At 40.8% G+C, this 18,890-nt stretch overlaps 1 protein-coding gene across 3 annotated transcripts in view; it reads right to left on the reverse strand.

Annotated features, from left to right (window-relative positions):
• ABCB1 (ATP binding cassette subfamily B member 1) overlaps positions 1-18,890 on the reverse strand; it is a 72,989-nt gene that overhangs the window by 16,185 nt on the left and 37,914 nt on the right. For all 3 annotated transcript variants that reach the window (XM_075587441.1, XM_075587442.1, XM_075587443.1), the window contains exons 13-24: positions 17,681-17,884; positions 15,301-15,471; positions 12,702-12,863; positions 10,562-10,732; positions 9,647-9,793; positions 8,565-8,669; positions 6,844-6,921; positions 5,942-6,025; positions 4,717-4,920; positions 3,734-3,834; positions 2,704-2,844; positions 2,224-2,380 (exon numbers count right to left, since the gene is read on the reverse strand). In XM_075587441.1, coding sequence (XP_075443556.1) covers positions 2,224-2,380; positions 2,704-2,844; positions 3,734-3,834; positions 4,717-4,920; positions 5,942-6,025; positions 6,844-6,921; positions 8,565-8,669; positions 9,647-9,793; positions 10,562-10,732; positions 12,702-12,863; positions 15,301-15,471; positions 17,681-17,884 — 1,725 coding nt within the window. The remainder of the gene's footprint in view (positions 1-2,223; positions 2,381-2,703; positions 2,845-3,733; positions 3,835-4,716; positions 4,921-5,941; positions 6,026-6,843; positions 6,922-8,564; positions 8,670-9,646; positions 9,794-10,561; positions 10,733-12,701; positions 12,864-15,300; positions 15,472-17,680; positions 17,885-18,890) is intronic.

An 18,890-nucleotide genomic window follows, 5' to 3' on the forward strand; every position in this document is an offset into this window, starting at 1 on the left:
AGTCTTACACCAGGCATTACAGTATAATAAAGTGGTTTATTTGAAGGTTGCAAACGCACAACGTTTCGGGGATCTCCCTTCCTCAATAAGGGTGCAATATTTACCTGGGCAAGCAATAAACCACTTTATTATACTATAATGCCTGGTGTAAGACTTTATTAGAACAGTGCGGCAAGAAGATATCCAGGTTCAAGTTTAACTACGTGGCAGAAGTGGGATCCCGGCCACTCTTCAACTGCCTGCACCTTACAAATAAAAAGGACACCCACTACAATTATGTAAAAAGGGTGTGGTAAATCCAAAACCTTTATCTAGGCTGAGAAAAGAGGGGGATTAAGAGAGAGAGAGGGAGCGAGAGCGCCTTTATCTGTACCATACTCTGAGGTACACAAGCTCTCACTAGATTTCAGTGGAGAGAGCTAGTGAAATTTTTCCTACGACCATGAAAGTAGGGGAGAACATAATAGCTTTGAAGTGAAACTTCTTAGCTGGCACTGGCACCTACAAAAATCTCATAGGTTAAAGCTCCTTCATGGGGACGAAAGTTGTAACGGATGTAAGGGAACGCGTATGCGCAGAATTGGGCCACAGAAGTGGCCAGCGATGGCTGAGCATGCGCGGAAACAGTCTGAACCATCTGCGCATATGCACAAGTTCAACATGAATATTTGCACATTGTGCAGTGAGGCCGACAGCGTATACGTAGAAGCGGCTGCTGCCAGCGCATGCACAAAAGCGTCAGGTGCCGCCAGTGTATGCGCAGAGGCACCCGGTAATACAAGCACATACACAGGCCTGGACGGCGCATGCCAGGCCCGGGAGGCGGAGGAGACCCCACTCAGCAAGCGGGCAGGACACGCTGCTCTGCCCGTGAGAGGTCAGGAGGAGGAGGAGGTAAAGGGAGAAGGAACGGTGCAGCATCGAGGCCGCGAACATCATCCCGCTGCGGTCACTGGAGCCTTTCGACACTATGTGTAAGGCATTGGCCACATCCATCCTGGCGTTCTTCTCTACCACACGTCACATACGTCAGCGCGCTTATGACGTGTTTTATTTGGTTTTCCTCTCAGAACTGATAAAGGATGAATGCACTTAAAATAACCTAAATCATTAAAATATACTGTTTTTCCAAAATATTATTGGGCAAAAATATTTCCTAAAACGATTGCATTGGATAGTTTGAGAGCGAAATTACATTTGTGATCAAAATGGTAAATGCAACACAGGCTACAACAGCAAATATGTGTTGGATTTCTTGGATGTGTTAAAATCCCCCTCCCCCCCCCAAAAAAATGGTGTGTGCGCCGAGCACGCGCGTTGTAAGTGAAAACTCTTTGTGTTTTGTCAATGAAATTGTATTTTGAAGTTTTTGATTGAATGAAAGACTTTGGAGAGTATAATTTCAAATTCAGTGACAACACACCAATAAGTGTCACTTGCGTGCTCGGCACACACCCCTTTTCTTTTTTTCCTTTTTTTAAAGTTGGGACTTGGAGGGGATGTCCCCTTATTACCTATTGTTTGCACCTATGGATAACAGTGGTACACATTAGGCCGGTATCAACAAGAAAAATATCGTGCTATTGTTCTTAGTATTGCCTCAATGGTGCACCCGGGACACTTATTCTAGTCACTATTGCATAGCCTTACATTTATTAAGAATGATCCAATTTTAGTTCTACATTTTCGGTGCCCTTTTTTTTATTAAGATACATTTTTGTATTGCTTATTTTCGACCCCTTTTGTAAGAGGGTCCTTCAGCATAAAGGGCTTAAAGGGTTGAATGATTTCCAGTCTACCCACCTGAAGTGGTAAATGTATGTTATTCTATAAAAGTTCTTCCAAAGTCTCTCCTATTTAGGTGTTTTGTCGTTTTTACACTCTATTTACTTCCAGTTTTTCATCCTCTGTAAAGCACTATTATCTAGCACAGCGCCATTTTGGAATACTGCATTCCTTCTTTCATTTATTGTCCGTTTGTTGTGATTTTAGAACTTACACTTTTCCAAATCTACATTTGCAACATTATTAATGAAATGTGAAAAAAAAAAAAAAAATGCGAAATACATAGCTGGCTGCTTTTACATTTACTCTAATTCCAATATATGAAGAGAGCGCAATCACTCCCCAAAGGGCAAATATTGTACAGTGACATGAAAAGGGGGCGTGGGGGGCGTCGGTCAATCTGTATTCTGATATAAGTGGAAACATGACTTGACTTACAGGTTGTTCTCCTTCATTGCTGTAGCTGTCTATTTCTGGAACTTTCTCAAACAGATGGAACATATGAGCTGCTGACAGCTTCGCCTTAGCGTAGTCTGGTGCAAAGGAGCTGGTCTGCCCCAAGGCCATTGCCCCGAATACAATGGCTGAGAAAACCCTAAGAAGACAATATTATACAAAAAGAGTATGAGTATATTTTAGATAAGACTGACAGAATCTAAAGCAGATGTGGCCAACTCCAGTCCTCAAGGGCCACCAACAGGTCAGGTTTTCAGGATATCCCTGCTTCAGCGCAGTTAGGTCAGTCGTCGACTGAGCCACTGATTGAGCCACCTGTGCCGAGGCAAAGATATCCTTAAAACCTGACCTGTTGATAGCTCTTGGGGACTGGTGTTGGCTACACCTGCTCTAAAGCATGCAAACATCTTCAATATCAGCGTGAAACACGAATAGACACGAAGAGGAGAAATGAATACTTACAGAAAAACATTTTCAAAGTTCATTAAATTCACTGCTATTAAGTATGCACCAAATCGGAAGGAAGCAGCGTAAGAGAAGAACATGATTGCTTGAGAAAGACCAAACGTTATTCCATATACATGTGCTTTCTTCACGGAATTCCTTAACAAAAAAAATGAAATATGCATAATTTACTTTTTTTGTTGTTTTCTTTCTTCTTTTTTTTTAAACACATTCCATCACCGTTCTATGGAAGTAAAACATTAAACCGATGTCCTCATACAAGAGGAACAACACTATCCAGTTTGGGGAGATGAATAAATATAACATACTATAGATTAGGACAGTAGAACCCGCCATACATGATGGGAGACTGCGAGGGAGCTCCCGTCCCCTCCACCTCAAGAACCTGGAACCCCACATAAGTAACACACAAACAATGGCAAGACAAGGTCTGAAGGTACATGGTCGCAGCTTTTTATTTAACCATTAAATTAGTGGTAAGCGCTACCCCTGCCAGAGCGCTCGCTCAAAGGGTTAAAGGTCAAAGTTCCTTGAACCGATGACCCGTGACACCGTAGACGGGCCCACGTGACCCGATCGTTGACGCAAGTGGGCTCCCGGAACTCATGTTTAAATGATCCCCGCTCACTCACCACTGCCAGCCTCACTGGGCTTTACTAAGGACGGAGCCCTGTCTGGCAAGGAAAAGCACACTTACCTCCCAACTGCCACAACCTGCGGGGCTATTTAATCCCCTTTAAACTAGTCCCTGGGTTAAACTGGGTTAGCGCATAGACCAATCACTCAGGAATGATGGGTATATATTAAATGTCCTAACCGAGTCTTCCCACACCCTGATGAAGTAGCGATCCGCTCCGAAACGCATTGGATTGAGCCAAAGGAGCTTCTTGAATCTAACTAATCTGATTTTTAAAAGACTTGAATCAGTTAGTTTTATATTATTAAACACAAATCATTGTCATTAGATATTTAGATAGTTGTATGTAGGACGGCATCTCGACTAAACGTTTTTGCTATTTTCTGTTACCTGTATGGGCCTTCCAAGCTTTTCTCATACATGGACTCAAATTTTCTCTCCCGTGTCAAAGAAACAACTGTACGGATGTTTTCAACAGCATCAGTGGCGACCTTGAAAGAAAAGACAAACAATGCAGCAATCACTGAAACAGAAAGTACATGTGTACAGCATGCAGTAAAGAGAAAGGAAGCAAATATGTTACTGTACGTTCCAAGTTCCTTGAGTTATCATGGTATCCTCAAAGCGAACTATAGGCCTAGCAGAGTCTGTGGATCTGTGTATCAACCAGACTCAAAATAAATTATGGTGAGTTAAAAAAAAGTGACAAAAGTGACACACTGTTAGGGCTCATTTGCATATCATTACCTAGAATCCCTGGCTGCAATGGAAGCATTGTATGCGACGAGATAATGGTGAAAAGCAGGGTTGCAGACCTGTCTCAGACATGTCAATGTGCTCATACAGTAAGTGGTATTTTTTATTTGGTGGATCTGGGCCTAAATATGTTCTACAGTTTGACACTGGCTTATTACCAATAATAACATGGCATCTTTCATGAATAAACGTCAGGTGGTGGCATTTACATAATTCTGTAATTCGTAGAAAGGAGCAGGGATCTGCAAAAACTAACGCTCAACTCACTTTCTTGCTTCAATGAATGCAAAATCAGCTGTGACTTGAAATATCAGGTGAGGTGCACAAATGCATGTAGAATTTTTCTAGGTGTTACTTATTTTAGTACTTTGCCCTTAAGTATTCAGTGCACACAATGTAGCAGTAAAATAGTTTTAGGGAAATTATTTATTAATGGGACAGCATGTGCCGCAACCTTCAGCAATTGCTATCTGTGCCGGGTCATTTTGTAACACTGACCTGCATAAGTCACACACAAAATGTAACATTAATGTAGAGTTTCTAATGGCTCGTATGTTACTTGCCACCGGGACTTTTGTGAAATAAAAAGGTTTGAAATCCCACACATTTGAGCTTACTTTTCCAGCAACTTCTAGTTCCTTTTTGTCTTTTTTTGCATGGCCAGCGAGCATTTTCATTTGAATGAGGCTAGAAATGGCAATGATTGGCACAATTGTCAAAAGGAGAAGAGTAAGCTGCCATCCATAAACAAAAGATATGATAACCGCAGTGCCCAAGTTAGCGATGTTCTGGGCCATCAAAGCCAACCTGGACCCTGTTACCTATAGATAAATAAGAAGATGGAACATCAGTATGAACAGCCATTGAGATCTTAAGACGAACTGTACCGTTTATCCTGGGATGATGGTGGTCCTGTTGAAGCGATGTCTATCACACATGAACAGGCTTACTATCTTATTACAGTTATATGTTTGATGTGGTTTTAAACACATGCTTTGTTGGAATCGTTGCATAACACTTTCAATCAATTTAAAGGGACTCAACAACATACAGATGTGTAGAAGACTTTGTTGCACCAGCTGGCGTGCGCCACCAGGTAAATAGCGTGGTACCCGGTCCCTTTTTCGGTTGCAGCTAATTATTTTCAATGGCGCCTGCTCCCCCTGGCACGCGCGTGTCTCGCTGCAACGCGGGAGCAAAAACGTCTGCTATATCTTTAAGTGATGTCCTGCTTAGAATAAACATACTGTATAGCCTCCAAAGCTAAGCAATTAATGGTGTGAAAGTGAATTTGCTCTGGTACATTATGCCCCTGGAAAACAACATGTCAAGTAGGAAGCAGGATTAGAGCGGCAGGATTAAGTGTTTACAAGAAGATGCAAAAATTGAATGTGGAAGCCACACAGTGACATATTTTAAGATGATACAAATGTACAGTATACAGTATCATCATTACAAAGAGTCGGGGGTTGAAGGAGTTGAAGTAATTAATTTTGCATGGTTATTATTCTTTACCAGATGAAGATAACTATTGGAAGATATTAAGGGCATCAAAATGCATGTTATAAATATGTTTTATAGAGTAATGAACTATGTATGGCATAAAATACAAATATGGGTTTTCTTTGAGTGATGGAGTCATTACCATCAATTTCATTAGCAATCATGGGATTAGGAATGCAGGTATAGGCACAGTAAGACTGGAATTTACTTTGATCTTAAAATGAATGTATAAATGAACATATATCAATACGCAGCTTTACTCTACTATACAGGCATTGTAATTGTAAGCACACTGGTCAAAAGCAAATGTCAAGAAAGCCAGAAAAGAAAATACCGTACCCCATGAACTTGTGAGGCATCAGTAGCAAGTCTGGTAGTCAAAGCCCCAGTGCTATTTTTTGAGTCATCAAACCAGCCAATCTCCTGCAACGGAAAATGTGCATATTAATCCCACAGTAGTCAAATACTTATGTTTAGCGCCGTTACACATTTGAGCAGAGGTTTGGTTATAACCAGATCACAGTAAATGGGATGCTTGAAATGTTGACTTTTTGTTTTCTTCTTGAGGTTAAATATTGAGATCACCGAATATTAGGACGCCTCAATTTTTGCAAGAGCCAATCTCCTATTTCTATCAATAAGGATCCATAAAAGGGATCATTATTGTACTAACCACGCATCTTTACTCTCACGTCAGGCAGAAAACAAGGATGTGACTTTCTTCTCTAATTTGGAGGAGCTGGCTTGAAGTATTTAATCATATACACAGTGGCATTAAACTGCAGCATATTTCATAGGTGATTTCTTACTTAAACTGCTGCGTAGTTACAGGTCATGTTCAGCACGTGAGTACATATTATACCTGATATTTATAGTTACGGTGTATCCCATATGGTATCCCATATACAGGGCAAGGGAGTGACTGACCGCAAGTCAAAACTTTCCTAATCGGGTGCAATCACATACAAGAAGTTAGAGGGAACCACAAGAAATAAAGTATGTGGTTAGTGTCAGTATGAAATGATGAAATGTAGGTTGGGCTTATAGGGTAAGTATATGTTAATAAGATAAATCACAAAAACCCTGGTCTGATTGTCACCCTGACAGACTGAACTTGAGCTCAACACAAAAACATGGCATTTTAAAACATTATATCAGCAAATCACACTGACATGGGCAGGTGAAACTTTAAGATAATTATGACTCTTTTTTAAAATACATAAAGGATAGTATTTACGTACCTGTCTTAACATTGCTTTGAAAGCCATAAGTCTGAGTCTCATTGTAAGAATCTCTCCTGATTTCCCAAAAGTGTATCCCTGTGAGAAGGTAGAGGAACCACACCTGATAAATGGCACTATTAATACTGCAGCAACTTCTGTCACAACTTAAACTCTTGACTTTGTTATTTCTAAAGTCCCCATTTACACTCATAACAAGGGGTGCTACCACTATTTTGAACCGTAAGGGGCTTGCAATCGTTAAGCTAAAAAGGCACAACGTGTCTTTCACAAACCTTGACTCCTTGAGCTGATATAATACCCGAGCACGTAGGTTTGCAGGAAGGGTACTGTACCTTTTATTACTCCAACATGGAAGTTACTTAAAACAATTTGCACAGTATATGAACTTTTGAAATTGGCAGGATAATTCTCAGATATACCATAACATAACAAAGAACTTGCAGAACTTGTTTAGATAAAATGAATTATAGTCCACAAAGTATAATAAAGTGTCTTCGTACTCTGTAATACAGTACATACCCGATAGCTAAAAGCGTTTAATAGAGTTAGGTTCTACAGTATCATGGTTTATTGCAATTATTTTGCCAAGGGATATCTTATCAGTTATGAGCCACGTACTGTGTATTGTACCGGTCTAATAAGATAACACGTGAAAAATATTTACCGCAACTCCTTCATTATGGGAAAAATGGTTCCCACAAGGCACTGCATATGTTGCAGGCTCTCAGCAGGAGAACAAGTTTATGTGGGAACTCAGTGTTATCTTTAAGTTTCAAAATGCTTAGTTTGACGTTATATCCCATTACAATATATCCATATATGCCTGACAAGGTTTGGGAAGTTCTGGTTATGTACAGATGCAGCTGCTGTTATTCGAACACTTCACGCGGTGTATACCTCGGAATACCCACGTCATGGCGCGTGATTTCTTCCAACCGTACCGCCTTTAGACACGAGTGCAGAAAATGGCATTTAGTGTTAAACAGTGTTTAACACTGAAATTGACACAGTAGCACAGTACTGTACAAATTACAATTCATTCATTTCTGCCACGGATACAAAACAGAATCCATGAAATTCAAACGAAGCAACCGCGATAAACACGAGTGCCTGGGGTGATTGGCCGCGTTAATGCCACGTAGAGTACAGCAGCGCACACAAAAACGGTGCCGTGATTTGTTTGAATAACGGCCGCTGCAGCTGTACTTGAGTAAAAAAAGTGCATTTGTTTTTTCAGATCCTAATGTCCAAAAATTTAGCTAAGACATCTCAAAAGAGGTTGGACCTCTTCCCTATAAAAAAGTTCCTGCACATCACAGCGTGCAATACAAAGTTTATATGCACCGCTGGAGAAAGAGGCCGCTCAGATGCATACAAATATTAGGGGAAATGTAGTGACCAAGAGCTTGTATTTTTTGTTCTCTTTCCCTAATTCCTATCTTCACGATCGATTGATATTATTTTATAATATTATTGTTACTATTGATTTGTAATCAATAATGACTGACTGGCATAATCTATAATGAAAAACTTGAATTATTAACTCCTTGGTAACTATAGTGTTCGTGAAGACATCATCATGCCGGCGATGGGGAGAAACGGACCAAGCGCGCTCTTCTGACTTGCAGTAGGGCCCTTAAAGTCTTACTACTGTAACAGTTATTTCATTGGCTTCTCTGCCCTATTAACTCGCCATGGAAACAATTCAAAATACTGACCTGAAGGAAAAAAGTGATGAAAGAGACTCCACCGAGTGCCAAAAATAGCAGTGAGAACATGGAGCTTTCTGCTCTTACTACTTTCTCGTCGTCGTTGCTAAAGACCTACACAAAAGGAAAGTGCACATCATTTTTAACGAGGTTACTCTTAAATTAGAATTTTAGTATATAACGTCTAGAACCTAGGTCATCATGACATTTAAATGTAAGCTATTTCTGCCTGGGATAGAACAGATTGTGCAGTAGGTTACAGGTCCACGTGCAGGTCCTGTGTTACTAGGAATGAAAGTATTCACACTGCGCAGTACCGAGAGCTGCTGTCTCCGGCAGTAACATATCCAACCCTCCAGTACGTCAATCAGAGCACCTGACTATCAGAAATGTTTCTTTCCTGGTATTGCCTCTCTTTGAGAATCATGTGTAAAAATGTTATACTTTAACGCAGGGGCGCTCAACTCCAGGCCCCCCCTCCCCCCCCAGTACCCCAACAGGTCAGGTTTCCAGGATATCCCTGCTTCAGCACAGCTGGATCAATCAGAGGCTCAGTCTTTGACTGAGCCTCTGATTAAACCACCTTTGCTGAAGCTTGGACAGCCTGAAAACCTGACCTGTTGAGGGACTGGAGGGGGTGGTAGGGGGGGGAGCTGAGGACTGGAGTTGGGCCCTCTTCTTTAATGTATGCTCTTATATTTAAGTGTAATACAACCCATAATGCATCAGCGGCAAGTTGCAGTGACAAGGGCTGAACTATTATTATATGGGACGGTCGTGAAAATGTGATCACTACTGAAGCAGTCCCAGTCATAATCGGAGGCTGCTGGACCTCCGGCATCGTAAACATTACTGCTGGAGTATTTGAAGTATGTCATCAGGGCGAATGAGATAAAATAAACACAAAAAGATAGATTTTTTTCCGAGAATAAAGTGTGGGTAGGACTGCACCCTAACTCCCTTCTCTGAGCAATGGAATTCGAACTAGTTGCTCAGTGATTAGTTTACAAATCATTTACTGACAAGAGGTTAGTTAATTAGCATAATAAAGCTATAGTATTTTTTTTAACCATTTCTATGGAAGTACGTACCCCTATAATCTTGGAGAATATGATGGCAAATGCAGGTTGAGTGCCACCATTAATAATTGCACAAATGAGTCCAACCACAAAGTACAGCCACTCCGGCTTGTTCAACCTCAAAACCTTGAAAAATGAGACTGGTGGTACGTCTTCATCCTATAAAAAAAAACAAAATAGCCACCGCATGAATTCACACAAATAGCAGAACTGAAGCCTCGCGCCTTATGTTGCATATTTCAGGCAGTAAGAGAGCATCAAGAGTGCCTGCCTTTTATTTGCATGAAATAACGCCAGGTTTGATGTGGTATAAATTGTATAATTAACAGGATTATCCATATGAGGAAAACGCAGGCAGGAAAAGTAATAACAATTTAGCACACAGTAGAGGACACCTTTTTGGAGCCTGATACAAGCCATCCCTTCTCCCAGTTAGATTTTCCCCCTGTAGACACCTACAATAAGCTCCCCAGTGTAATGGATCCCAACGTTGTCCCATTTGTTTTTAACCAAAGGCATTGCTGAAATTACATGAGAGCAGCAATACGGTTTAGCATTTAAAAAGTTTTACAATTTTTAAAAATTAAATGATTAAAGCATGTTTTTTTTTTTTGGACCTGAACCGCGTTAATTTTAGCTCTAGGGATACTCACCTCTGTAGGCTGTATCTCTGCTGAGTTTAAAGCCCCATGTCACGCGGGCCAATAGGAAGCCGCCCCGGATGACATCATGGCTTTCTATTGGTCCGTGTGACGCGAGACATTTAAGCTGCCATTAGATTAGACACACTGTTTACCTGCCTGCACTTCGGAGGTAAGAATATCTGGAAGCGAGGGTCCCCGGGGGGCTTGAGGACTGGACTTGGATTCCCCTGAATTAGAACACAGTCAACACGTGTAGCGTTCCCAGTGCTCCCAAGGCACTCACCGTATTCTTCTCATCTGATTCCTCCTCTTGTTTTTCTGGTGTTTTTTTCATACTATGCCGGCTTGATTTTCTTCTTACTAGCTTGGAGTCAGTATGATTCAGCGCTGATATTGATTTTTCCTCTGGTTCATTTGCTACTTCTCCTTCAGAAAGTTCCCGTGTTCTTGCGGTCTGGAACAGTGAATGGATATATTAAGATTCACTATAACCTATTGGGAAGTACTTACTTATGGATATACCCCTACAAGTCAATGTTATAATAATAATACTACTCAGCTACAAAATATATTATATTAAATAAGGTAACCCAATATATTAATGTAAAATGTAAAATTCTGAATGTTGAATATGAACTACTCCCCTACTCTTCTCAGTGTTCATCAATGATCTTCCGAAAGCTTGTAAGGAAGCCTCAATACACATGTATGCAGATGACACAATCCTATATGCACACAGCCATTGCCTCTCCGACCTTGAACACATACTTCAATCTGAATTTTTGAGACTTGAAAATTGGATTTCCCAAAACAAACTGTTTTTAAACACTGACAAGACTGTAACAATAGTATTTGGGACCAAGGCTAAATTTCTAAAGCTTCCAATGACTGAGCTCCAGATCAGAGCCAATGCTAACACCACCCTAACTCTTGTTACTAGTTTGAAATACTTGGGCATATGGTTTGACTCCCATTTAATATTCGGGATGCACATTGATACTCTGACATCCAAAACCTATGCCAAACTAGGTGTACTTTACAGGAACAAATCCTCCCTAAGCCTGCTGGTCAGAAAGCGTATCACACAGCAGATGCTAAAGGCAATTAGCGATTATGGGGACATAGCATACGGCTCGGCACCCTAAACCCACCTTAGCAAACTTGACACCCTCTACAATTCGATTTACCGTTTTGTTCTCCAATGCAACTACAACACACATCACTGCGAAATGCTCAAAGAACTAGTTTGGTCATCACTTGAGTCTAGGCGCAAAGTTCACCTTTCCTGTCTTGCCTTCAAATACTTTGTGGGCAAGCTACCCAGCTATCTGAACAAGCTCCTCACCCCTACCACATGCAGCACTTAACTCCTGAGATCAGACTCCAAAAGACTGTTCATGGTCCCAAGGTCCAGCAAAGTATCTGGCCGCTCCTCCTCCTCTTACCGTGCACCCCAAAAATGGAACAATCTACCGGAGACTCTCACAGCCACCACAAGTCTAAGTTCTTTGAAAACTAAAGCTGTCTCACATTTGAATCTGGTCTATAACTGTTACATACACTTATAATATATATTATCTCTAACTGTGCATGCAATGTCTAGTATATAATGTATACCCTGTTCACTTAATGTAACTATGTATTTGTAACCATGTATTATTTGTCAATTTAACTCTGTGCCCAGGACATACAGTACTTAAAAACGAGAGGTAACTCTCAATGTATTACTTCCTGGTAAAACATTTTATAAATAAAAATAAATAAATAATAATTTAGATCTACAAGTTAATCTATAAGGAGATTACTATGAATGCTTTTAAATTTACCACTGCGAATCAGGATAATTAATATATCTGTGTTACGCACCACAATTTGTCAGATGACCCAATTCCCCAAATTAAGGCTTTAACAGAGAAAAAAAATGAGATAACATTTCAATTGTATAGTGTTACATGTTTATTATTGTTGTAAACTCCGTGGGCAGAGACTTCCTAATCTTTTGTACTACAATATGTAATGATAATATTTTGTGTCTCACCTCATTGTTCTGCAGAATATGTTAGTACCTTCTAAATAAATATTTATAATAAATGATACTAAAATGCAAGAGTTCACAATTGGCTGTAGGTCATATTGTGAGACTCCTGCCCTACATGAAATTGGGAAGCATTCTACTAATTAAACTAACGTAGGAAGTCAATAGTTCAAGAATATATTCATACTATGCGTTCTTTATTTTCATTACAATAGTAAACAGCAATAGTTTTATTTCCAAGCCAGGTCTTGCAAGGTGCAGCAATGAAATAAGGCCTAGCGAACAATCAGCAATTGAGTTTGCTGCCATGTTTCTCTGAAGGAAAAGGACAGCAACAGATGTTACACAGTTCGGGGCGACAACAGTTTCTTTCTTTATTTCTATTTACCTGCATGGTAACCAGTTTAAAGTAAACTCCTCCTTTTGACATCAGTTCCTTGTGACTACCTTGCTCAGTGATGACACCATCTTCCAAGCCAGCTATGGTGTCTGCATTTCGGATTGTGGATAAACGATGGGCAACTACAATGGTGGTACGACCTTCTCTTGCCTATAAATAAAAAAATTAAAGCAACATAAAAATGTAACTGGTAGCTCTTTGGGTGATGCCTTGTGTATATGGATAATGACTTGCCCAGACAGTGGCAAAGAGAAACTTCATGGTTGGATGTTGGGATTGCAAGAAGTTAAACATTATTCTCAGAAATCTAAAACTAGTTAACATACAAAGGTGGTAGGAGGTGGTAGATTTCATAGAATATTTTCCATAAAAATGTGTTCACTCCCAATTAAACGATTACTATACCAAGACAAATTTCCTTTGCCCATTTCAATCTGGCTTTCGCCCCAAACACTCCACGGTAACTACCCTGCTAAAAGTTTGCAATGAGATCCAGTGTAGAATGGAACTGGGACAACTTACTGGAGCAATATTTCTAGATTTTGCAAAGGCTTTTGATACTGTTGATCATGTTATCTTGCTAAACAAACTCCAGTGCTCTGGAATAGGGAAGCATGCTTTAAACTGGTTTCATTCCTAGCTAACAATTACAGTAGATGCCAACATGTGTCTATCTCAGGATCTAACTCCAAACCCTTGTATATCACCTGCGGTGTCCCACAAGGCTCTGTACTGGGGCCCCTACTCTTCTCAGTGTTCATCAATGATCTTCCTACAGCTTGTAAGAGATCTTCTATGCACATGTATGTGGTTAACACAATCTTATATGCACACAGCCTTAGCCTCTCCGACCTTGAACACGTACTTTAATCTGACTTTTTGAGACTTGAAAATTGGACTTCCCAAAACAAACTGTTTTTAAATACTGACAAGACTGTAACAATGGTATTTGGGACCAAGGCTACATTTTGAAAGCTTCCAATGAATGAGTTCCAGATCAGAACCAACTTTAATACCATCCTAGCCCCTGTTACTAGTTTTAAATATTTGGGCATATGGTTTGACTCCCATTTAACATTTGGGTTGCACATTGATACCCTGACATCCAAAACCTATGCCAAACTAGGTGTACCTTTATAGGAACAAATCTTCCCTAAGTCTGCTTGTCAGAAAGCATATTGCACAGCAGGTGCTAATGCCAATTGTAGACTATGGAAACATAGTATATGGCACAGCACCCGAAACTCACCTTAGCAAAGTCGATACCCTCTACAATTCAATATGCTGTTTTGTCCTCCAATGCAACTACAACACACATCCCTGCGAAATGCTCAAAGAATTAGATTGGTCATCACTCGAGTCTAGGCGCAAAGTTCACCTTTCCTGTCTTGCCTTCAAATACTTTCTGGGCAACCTACCCAGCTACCTGAACAAGCTCCTCACCCCTACCACATGCAGCACTTATCATCTGAGATCTGACTCCAAAAGACTGTTCATGGTCCCAAGGTTCAGCAAAGTATACAACCACTCCTCCTTCTCTTACCGTGCACCCCAAAACTGGAACAACCTACCAGAGACTCTTACATCCACCACCAGTCTTTCTTTCAAAACTAAAGTTGTCTCACATTTTAATCAGGTTTGTAATTGTTACATACGCCTATAACATATACTATCTCTTACTGTGCATGCTATGTCTTGTATATAATATATAACTGTGTTCACTTAATGCAACTATGTATTTGTAACCATGTATTCATCATCATAACTCTGTACCCAGGACATACTGTACTTGAAAATGAGAGGTAACTCTCAATGTATTACTTCCTGGTAAAACATTTTATAAATAAATAAATAGATGGCATATCCTGCGCCGCTGCGGAGAGTGTGTAAATTGGAGCAAAATGCATCTCTGTGCGGCAATGTTAAAAGACTTTGCTCCACTTTTGCACTATGTGTTTCATCTGGTCTTTTGGGGAGTTTAAAAAGGAGGAGATAGGGAGGAGGAGTTACATGATGCGCAGACTATAAAGAGACTCGTTAAATTGTATGACTGTGTGCTACTTTTTCTCCTTAAATCTGTGTAAAAAAAGGGCCAGGTCTTTGGTGATATTAACTATCTTGTGTACAAATCTGTGCCAGATGTAAGAATCTTGTGGAACAAGTTTGGTACAAATGACAATTTTGCAGCAAATCTGTGCAGTGCATAAAAACACGTTTTCTGTGTGTTGATACATAAGCCACAATGCATCTACTCCATGTGGTTTATGTAAAAATCCCCCAAATGCCCAAATCCCCCAAATGCCCATTTACTGTAAGTTTCCACTGAAAATGGAAGTATGAGATTTGATTAAGTCAAATTAATATATTTGGTCACTGGATAGTTGCATTACAATGCAGCTAAATCGTGAGCAAAAAACGAAATCTGTGCAGTATTTAGTTGCCCAATTTTGATCATCCCCAAGTCCCACCCCCCCTTCTGCAGCCCGTTCCCTCACCTTCACCAGATTCTGATTATTTGGTTGTTTAGCTGGTCAATGCTCAACAAGGAATAGGTCAGGAGTATCAATTTCAATGGAAGTACAAATACCTTATCCAGAGCAGCTTGAACAACCGCTTCACTCTCAGTGTCCAGAGCGGAGGTGGCCTCATCAAGAAGTAGGATCTTGGGATTGCGCACCAGAGCCCTTGCAATAGCGATCCTCTGCTTCTGACCTCCACTTAGCTGTGTGCCTCTTTCTCCCACCATCGTCTCAAATTGCTGAAACACAGGCACAACTTGCTGCACTCAGAACTATTTATGCATGTACCACATTTAACAAGGGTACTATAAACGTTGAGGACATTAGTATAAAATATCTCATAAAATCAACTCTAAAATATGACAAAATTATGTAAAAGAATAAAAAGAAAATACACAAAAATAAATCATTATGCTGTAAATATAATCTTCTTGTGCTTCCCGAATGCATTTCAAGCATCCAATAGTGATTTACACCATAGCACGCAAAGCAATCAACACAGAAGCTTCTTATTTTAATATATGAACAAAGGAAGTTCCATTATCAATGAATTAAATGGAACTACGAAAACCCTGATTGTTCATGCATTATACAGTGGAGTTTCCTATTGTAAGCCCCAAATGGAGGAAACAACATATTTGTTAGGTTGCGACCCTGCTGACGCTGATCGCGCTCATGCTTGAGAGCGGTGACGTCACCAACTCTGTAAGCATGAGCGCCGGGTGTCCTGTCTATTTTGCAAGTGCACGCGTGGGGGCATTGGGGGCATGTTGAGCGCTCTTCAAACTCACTTTTGTTTGTCTCCTCAAGCGCCAAGCTTGGGAGAGTGTGCGTGTCCGTGCACGAGCGTGCACCACGTGAGCGGGGACGTGAGTATAAGGCTAAGTCCATAGTGGATCAAGCCGGGTGGAGGCGCGCTGAGGCTGTTGGAAAGCGGGTACTTTCCCTGGCCTTAGACAGCGCCGTCCGGGGGCGTGTCGGGGGGGGGAGGGGCTGTGACGTCATGGAGCTGGTTCGCCCTCATTGGATGAACCGCTCACGTGACCGGCCCTGCGCTACGGCGAGCGCAGAAACGAAAGATTAGGTAAGACACACGCTTCCGCATGCGTGCGCGAGCCCCTGCTAAAGCCGCTCTCATTGCGGCTGCAGGGGCTCACTGCCGAGCAGCAGTGCGCCTCAGCACGGGTCAGCGCCTAAGCGTTGACCATGCCCAAGGCCTTAAGATTCAAATAAGTAAAAGTGGCAATATTTCTGTAATATTTGTCATAGGATGTATGAATGCCAGACTTTGGGGGCTAAAGCAGAACATTTCATAATTCTTAAATCATTAAACAAAAACTGTAGCAAAGCTATTGCTTTTTAATCATTTTACACAGCTCTGACTGAGTGAAAAAAATATCAATTTATATATTTGCTTTAATTATAAATAATTATAAATGAGTAACGCATACAGTATATATACTATAAAAAGTAGCTCATAACCAACGTGCTTTGTGGTTCAAACTTAGGGTTCAGACGTCAGCAATATGCTTCTCCGCTAATGTCTAATCAAAAATAAAAATGTAACATCACATACCCCCTACCAGGGAATGAGTGGGATAAAAAAGGACTATAATATATGGAAAAAAAAACGGAAGTCAAATGCTCATACAGAATGCTAATCTCTCAATCCCATCAACAATACGCAAGTATCAAAAAATATGGCGATAAGTCATATGCAAAACTACAGGACTCCAAAAGTGTTCAAAGAAAATGATGTATTTAATAGTAAAAGCACATTGTAATATGATCACAAAAATATACATCCAATGTCTTGATAAAGGGCAATCTGCAGCCCGAAACATCAATTCTCTTTCACTATTGCAGGGGTTCTTAACGCTAGTCCTCAACACCGGTCAAGTTTTCAGGATATCCCTGCTTCAGCCAGCTCATTCAGCCACCTGTGCTTAAGCAGGCTCTTCGACTGAGCCACTAATCAAGCCACCTTTGCTGAAGCAGGAATATCCTTAACACCTGATCTGTTGGGGAGTCTTGAGGACTGGAGTTGAGCGCCCCTGCACTAATGTGCTAGATTTCCCTATTTTTGGTAAGGTATCACTTTTGACATGTTTTAGACTTTGTATTTGTCTTTCTTTATGGTAAGGACTATTTACACATTGTATGTAGATTTTTGTGATCATATTAGTACTTGTGACTGTGATTATATTGCAATAGGTTATATATATATTGAATAAATCAATTTCTTTGACCATCTTTTGGCGTCTGTGATTTTTCATATGACTTATTGCTCTGTTTTTTATTCTCCACTAATGTAAATGTAAATACTCACAGTATAAAGGCTCTTATAAGTTACTTTTTATGTGCCATGTGGTGAGTCTGCCAAGTTAGCTGTGCAAGAGGAGGACAGGGAACATTATACAACTTATTCACAGATATATTATAACTTACATTGGGTAGCTTCATGATAAAGTTGTATGCATTTGCTTCTTTGGTGGCTTTTTCAATTTCCTCCATTGTCACATCTTCTCGACCATAGCGGATATTTTCAGCGATATCGGTATGAAATAGAACTGGTTCCTGGCTCACCACACCGATGATCTCTCTTAGGTACTTTGTATTTAACTCACGAATGTCATGTCCATCAATTGTTATCTAGAAGGGAAAGATGCACATTTAAAAAAAGAATGATCTTCGCATAAACACAGATAAATGGCCACATTCACTAACACATCTTCTGCCAAGAGACACCTTCCAACGCTGGAAGACACTTCACAGCTAATGGACGTCAATATTCTTGACTTCAATGTCCTGTAAGATGTCTTATGCCAGGAGACTGTTTAGTATGTGCAGTATGACTAACGTTCCTTTTCAAAACAAAACTAATAATTCATTTATATCTAATCAGACAGGCGCAAAATGTGTTACATACCTATTCACGGAATGCATTGTTCACCTGAGATGCTAAGGCCAGGTCCCCGCTGGCTACTTCAGTGCCCGCTGTGGCGGATGCTGCAGGGACAAGAGCCGCACAAAAATGGGGCTGGGGCTGCTGCACCGACAAACTCCTGCTCTCAAGACAATTGTGGGCAGGAGTCGCGACGGAGCGCTAGGCATTGCGCTTCAGCCAATGAGGGCGAACCTGCCGGGTGATGTCACGGCCGTGCCCCCATCACATCCCCCACCTTTCTTTCCCCCTGCAGCTCTCTGCAGACCGAGGGACTCAGCTGCACGTGCCACCTGCCTCGCAGGCTCGTGTGCAGCGCAGGCAGTGGGGCCGCAGCCTAACCCCCCAAATCCATTCGGCTATATTTACAAAACTATTGCTACTCGATAAGACACCTCCAGTATTGGATTACACCTATATCGGCATTTGACATTTTTCCAAAGCTGTGCTGCAAGGTGTCTTATGGAGTAGCACAGCTGAGTAAATATGGCCCATTGCCTGTATCAAGGAGGACGCAAAACACAGAACCCCAGCAAGCTCTTTTTGGGAACCGCTGAGCCCCCACAAAATATATATATGTATATGTGTCAAAAGACAAGGAGGATGCAGCCAACGGACTGTGATTTTGAGCAAAATTACTACAAAATGTTGTTTTGGACCAGTTCTTATCCCTTATTATTGCATAGATTTATGTAGTAGAATAATATACTGTAC

This window comes from Ascaphus truei, chromosome 2, assembly GCF_040206685.1.
Source record: "Ascaphus truei isolate aAscTru1 chromosome 2, aAscTru1.hap1, whole genome shotgun sequence".
Lineage (NCBI taxonomy): Eukaryota > Metazoa > Chordata > Amphibia > Anura > Ascaphidae > Ascaphus > Ascaphus truei.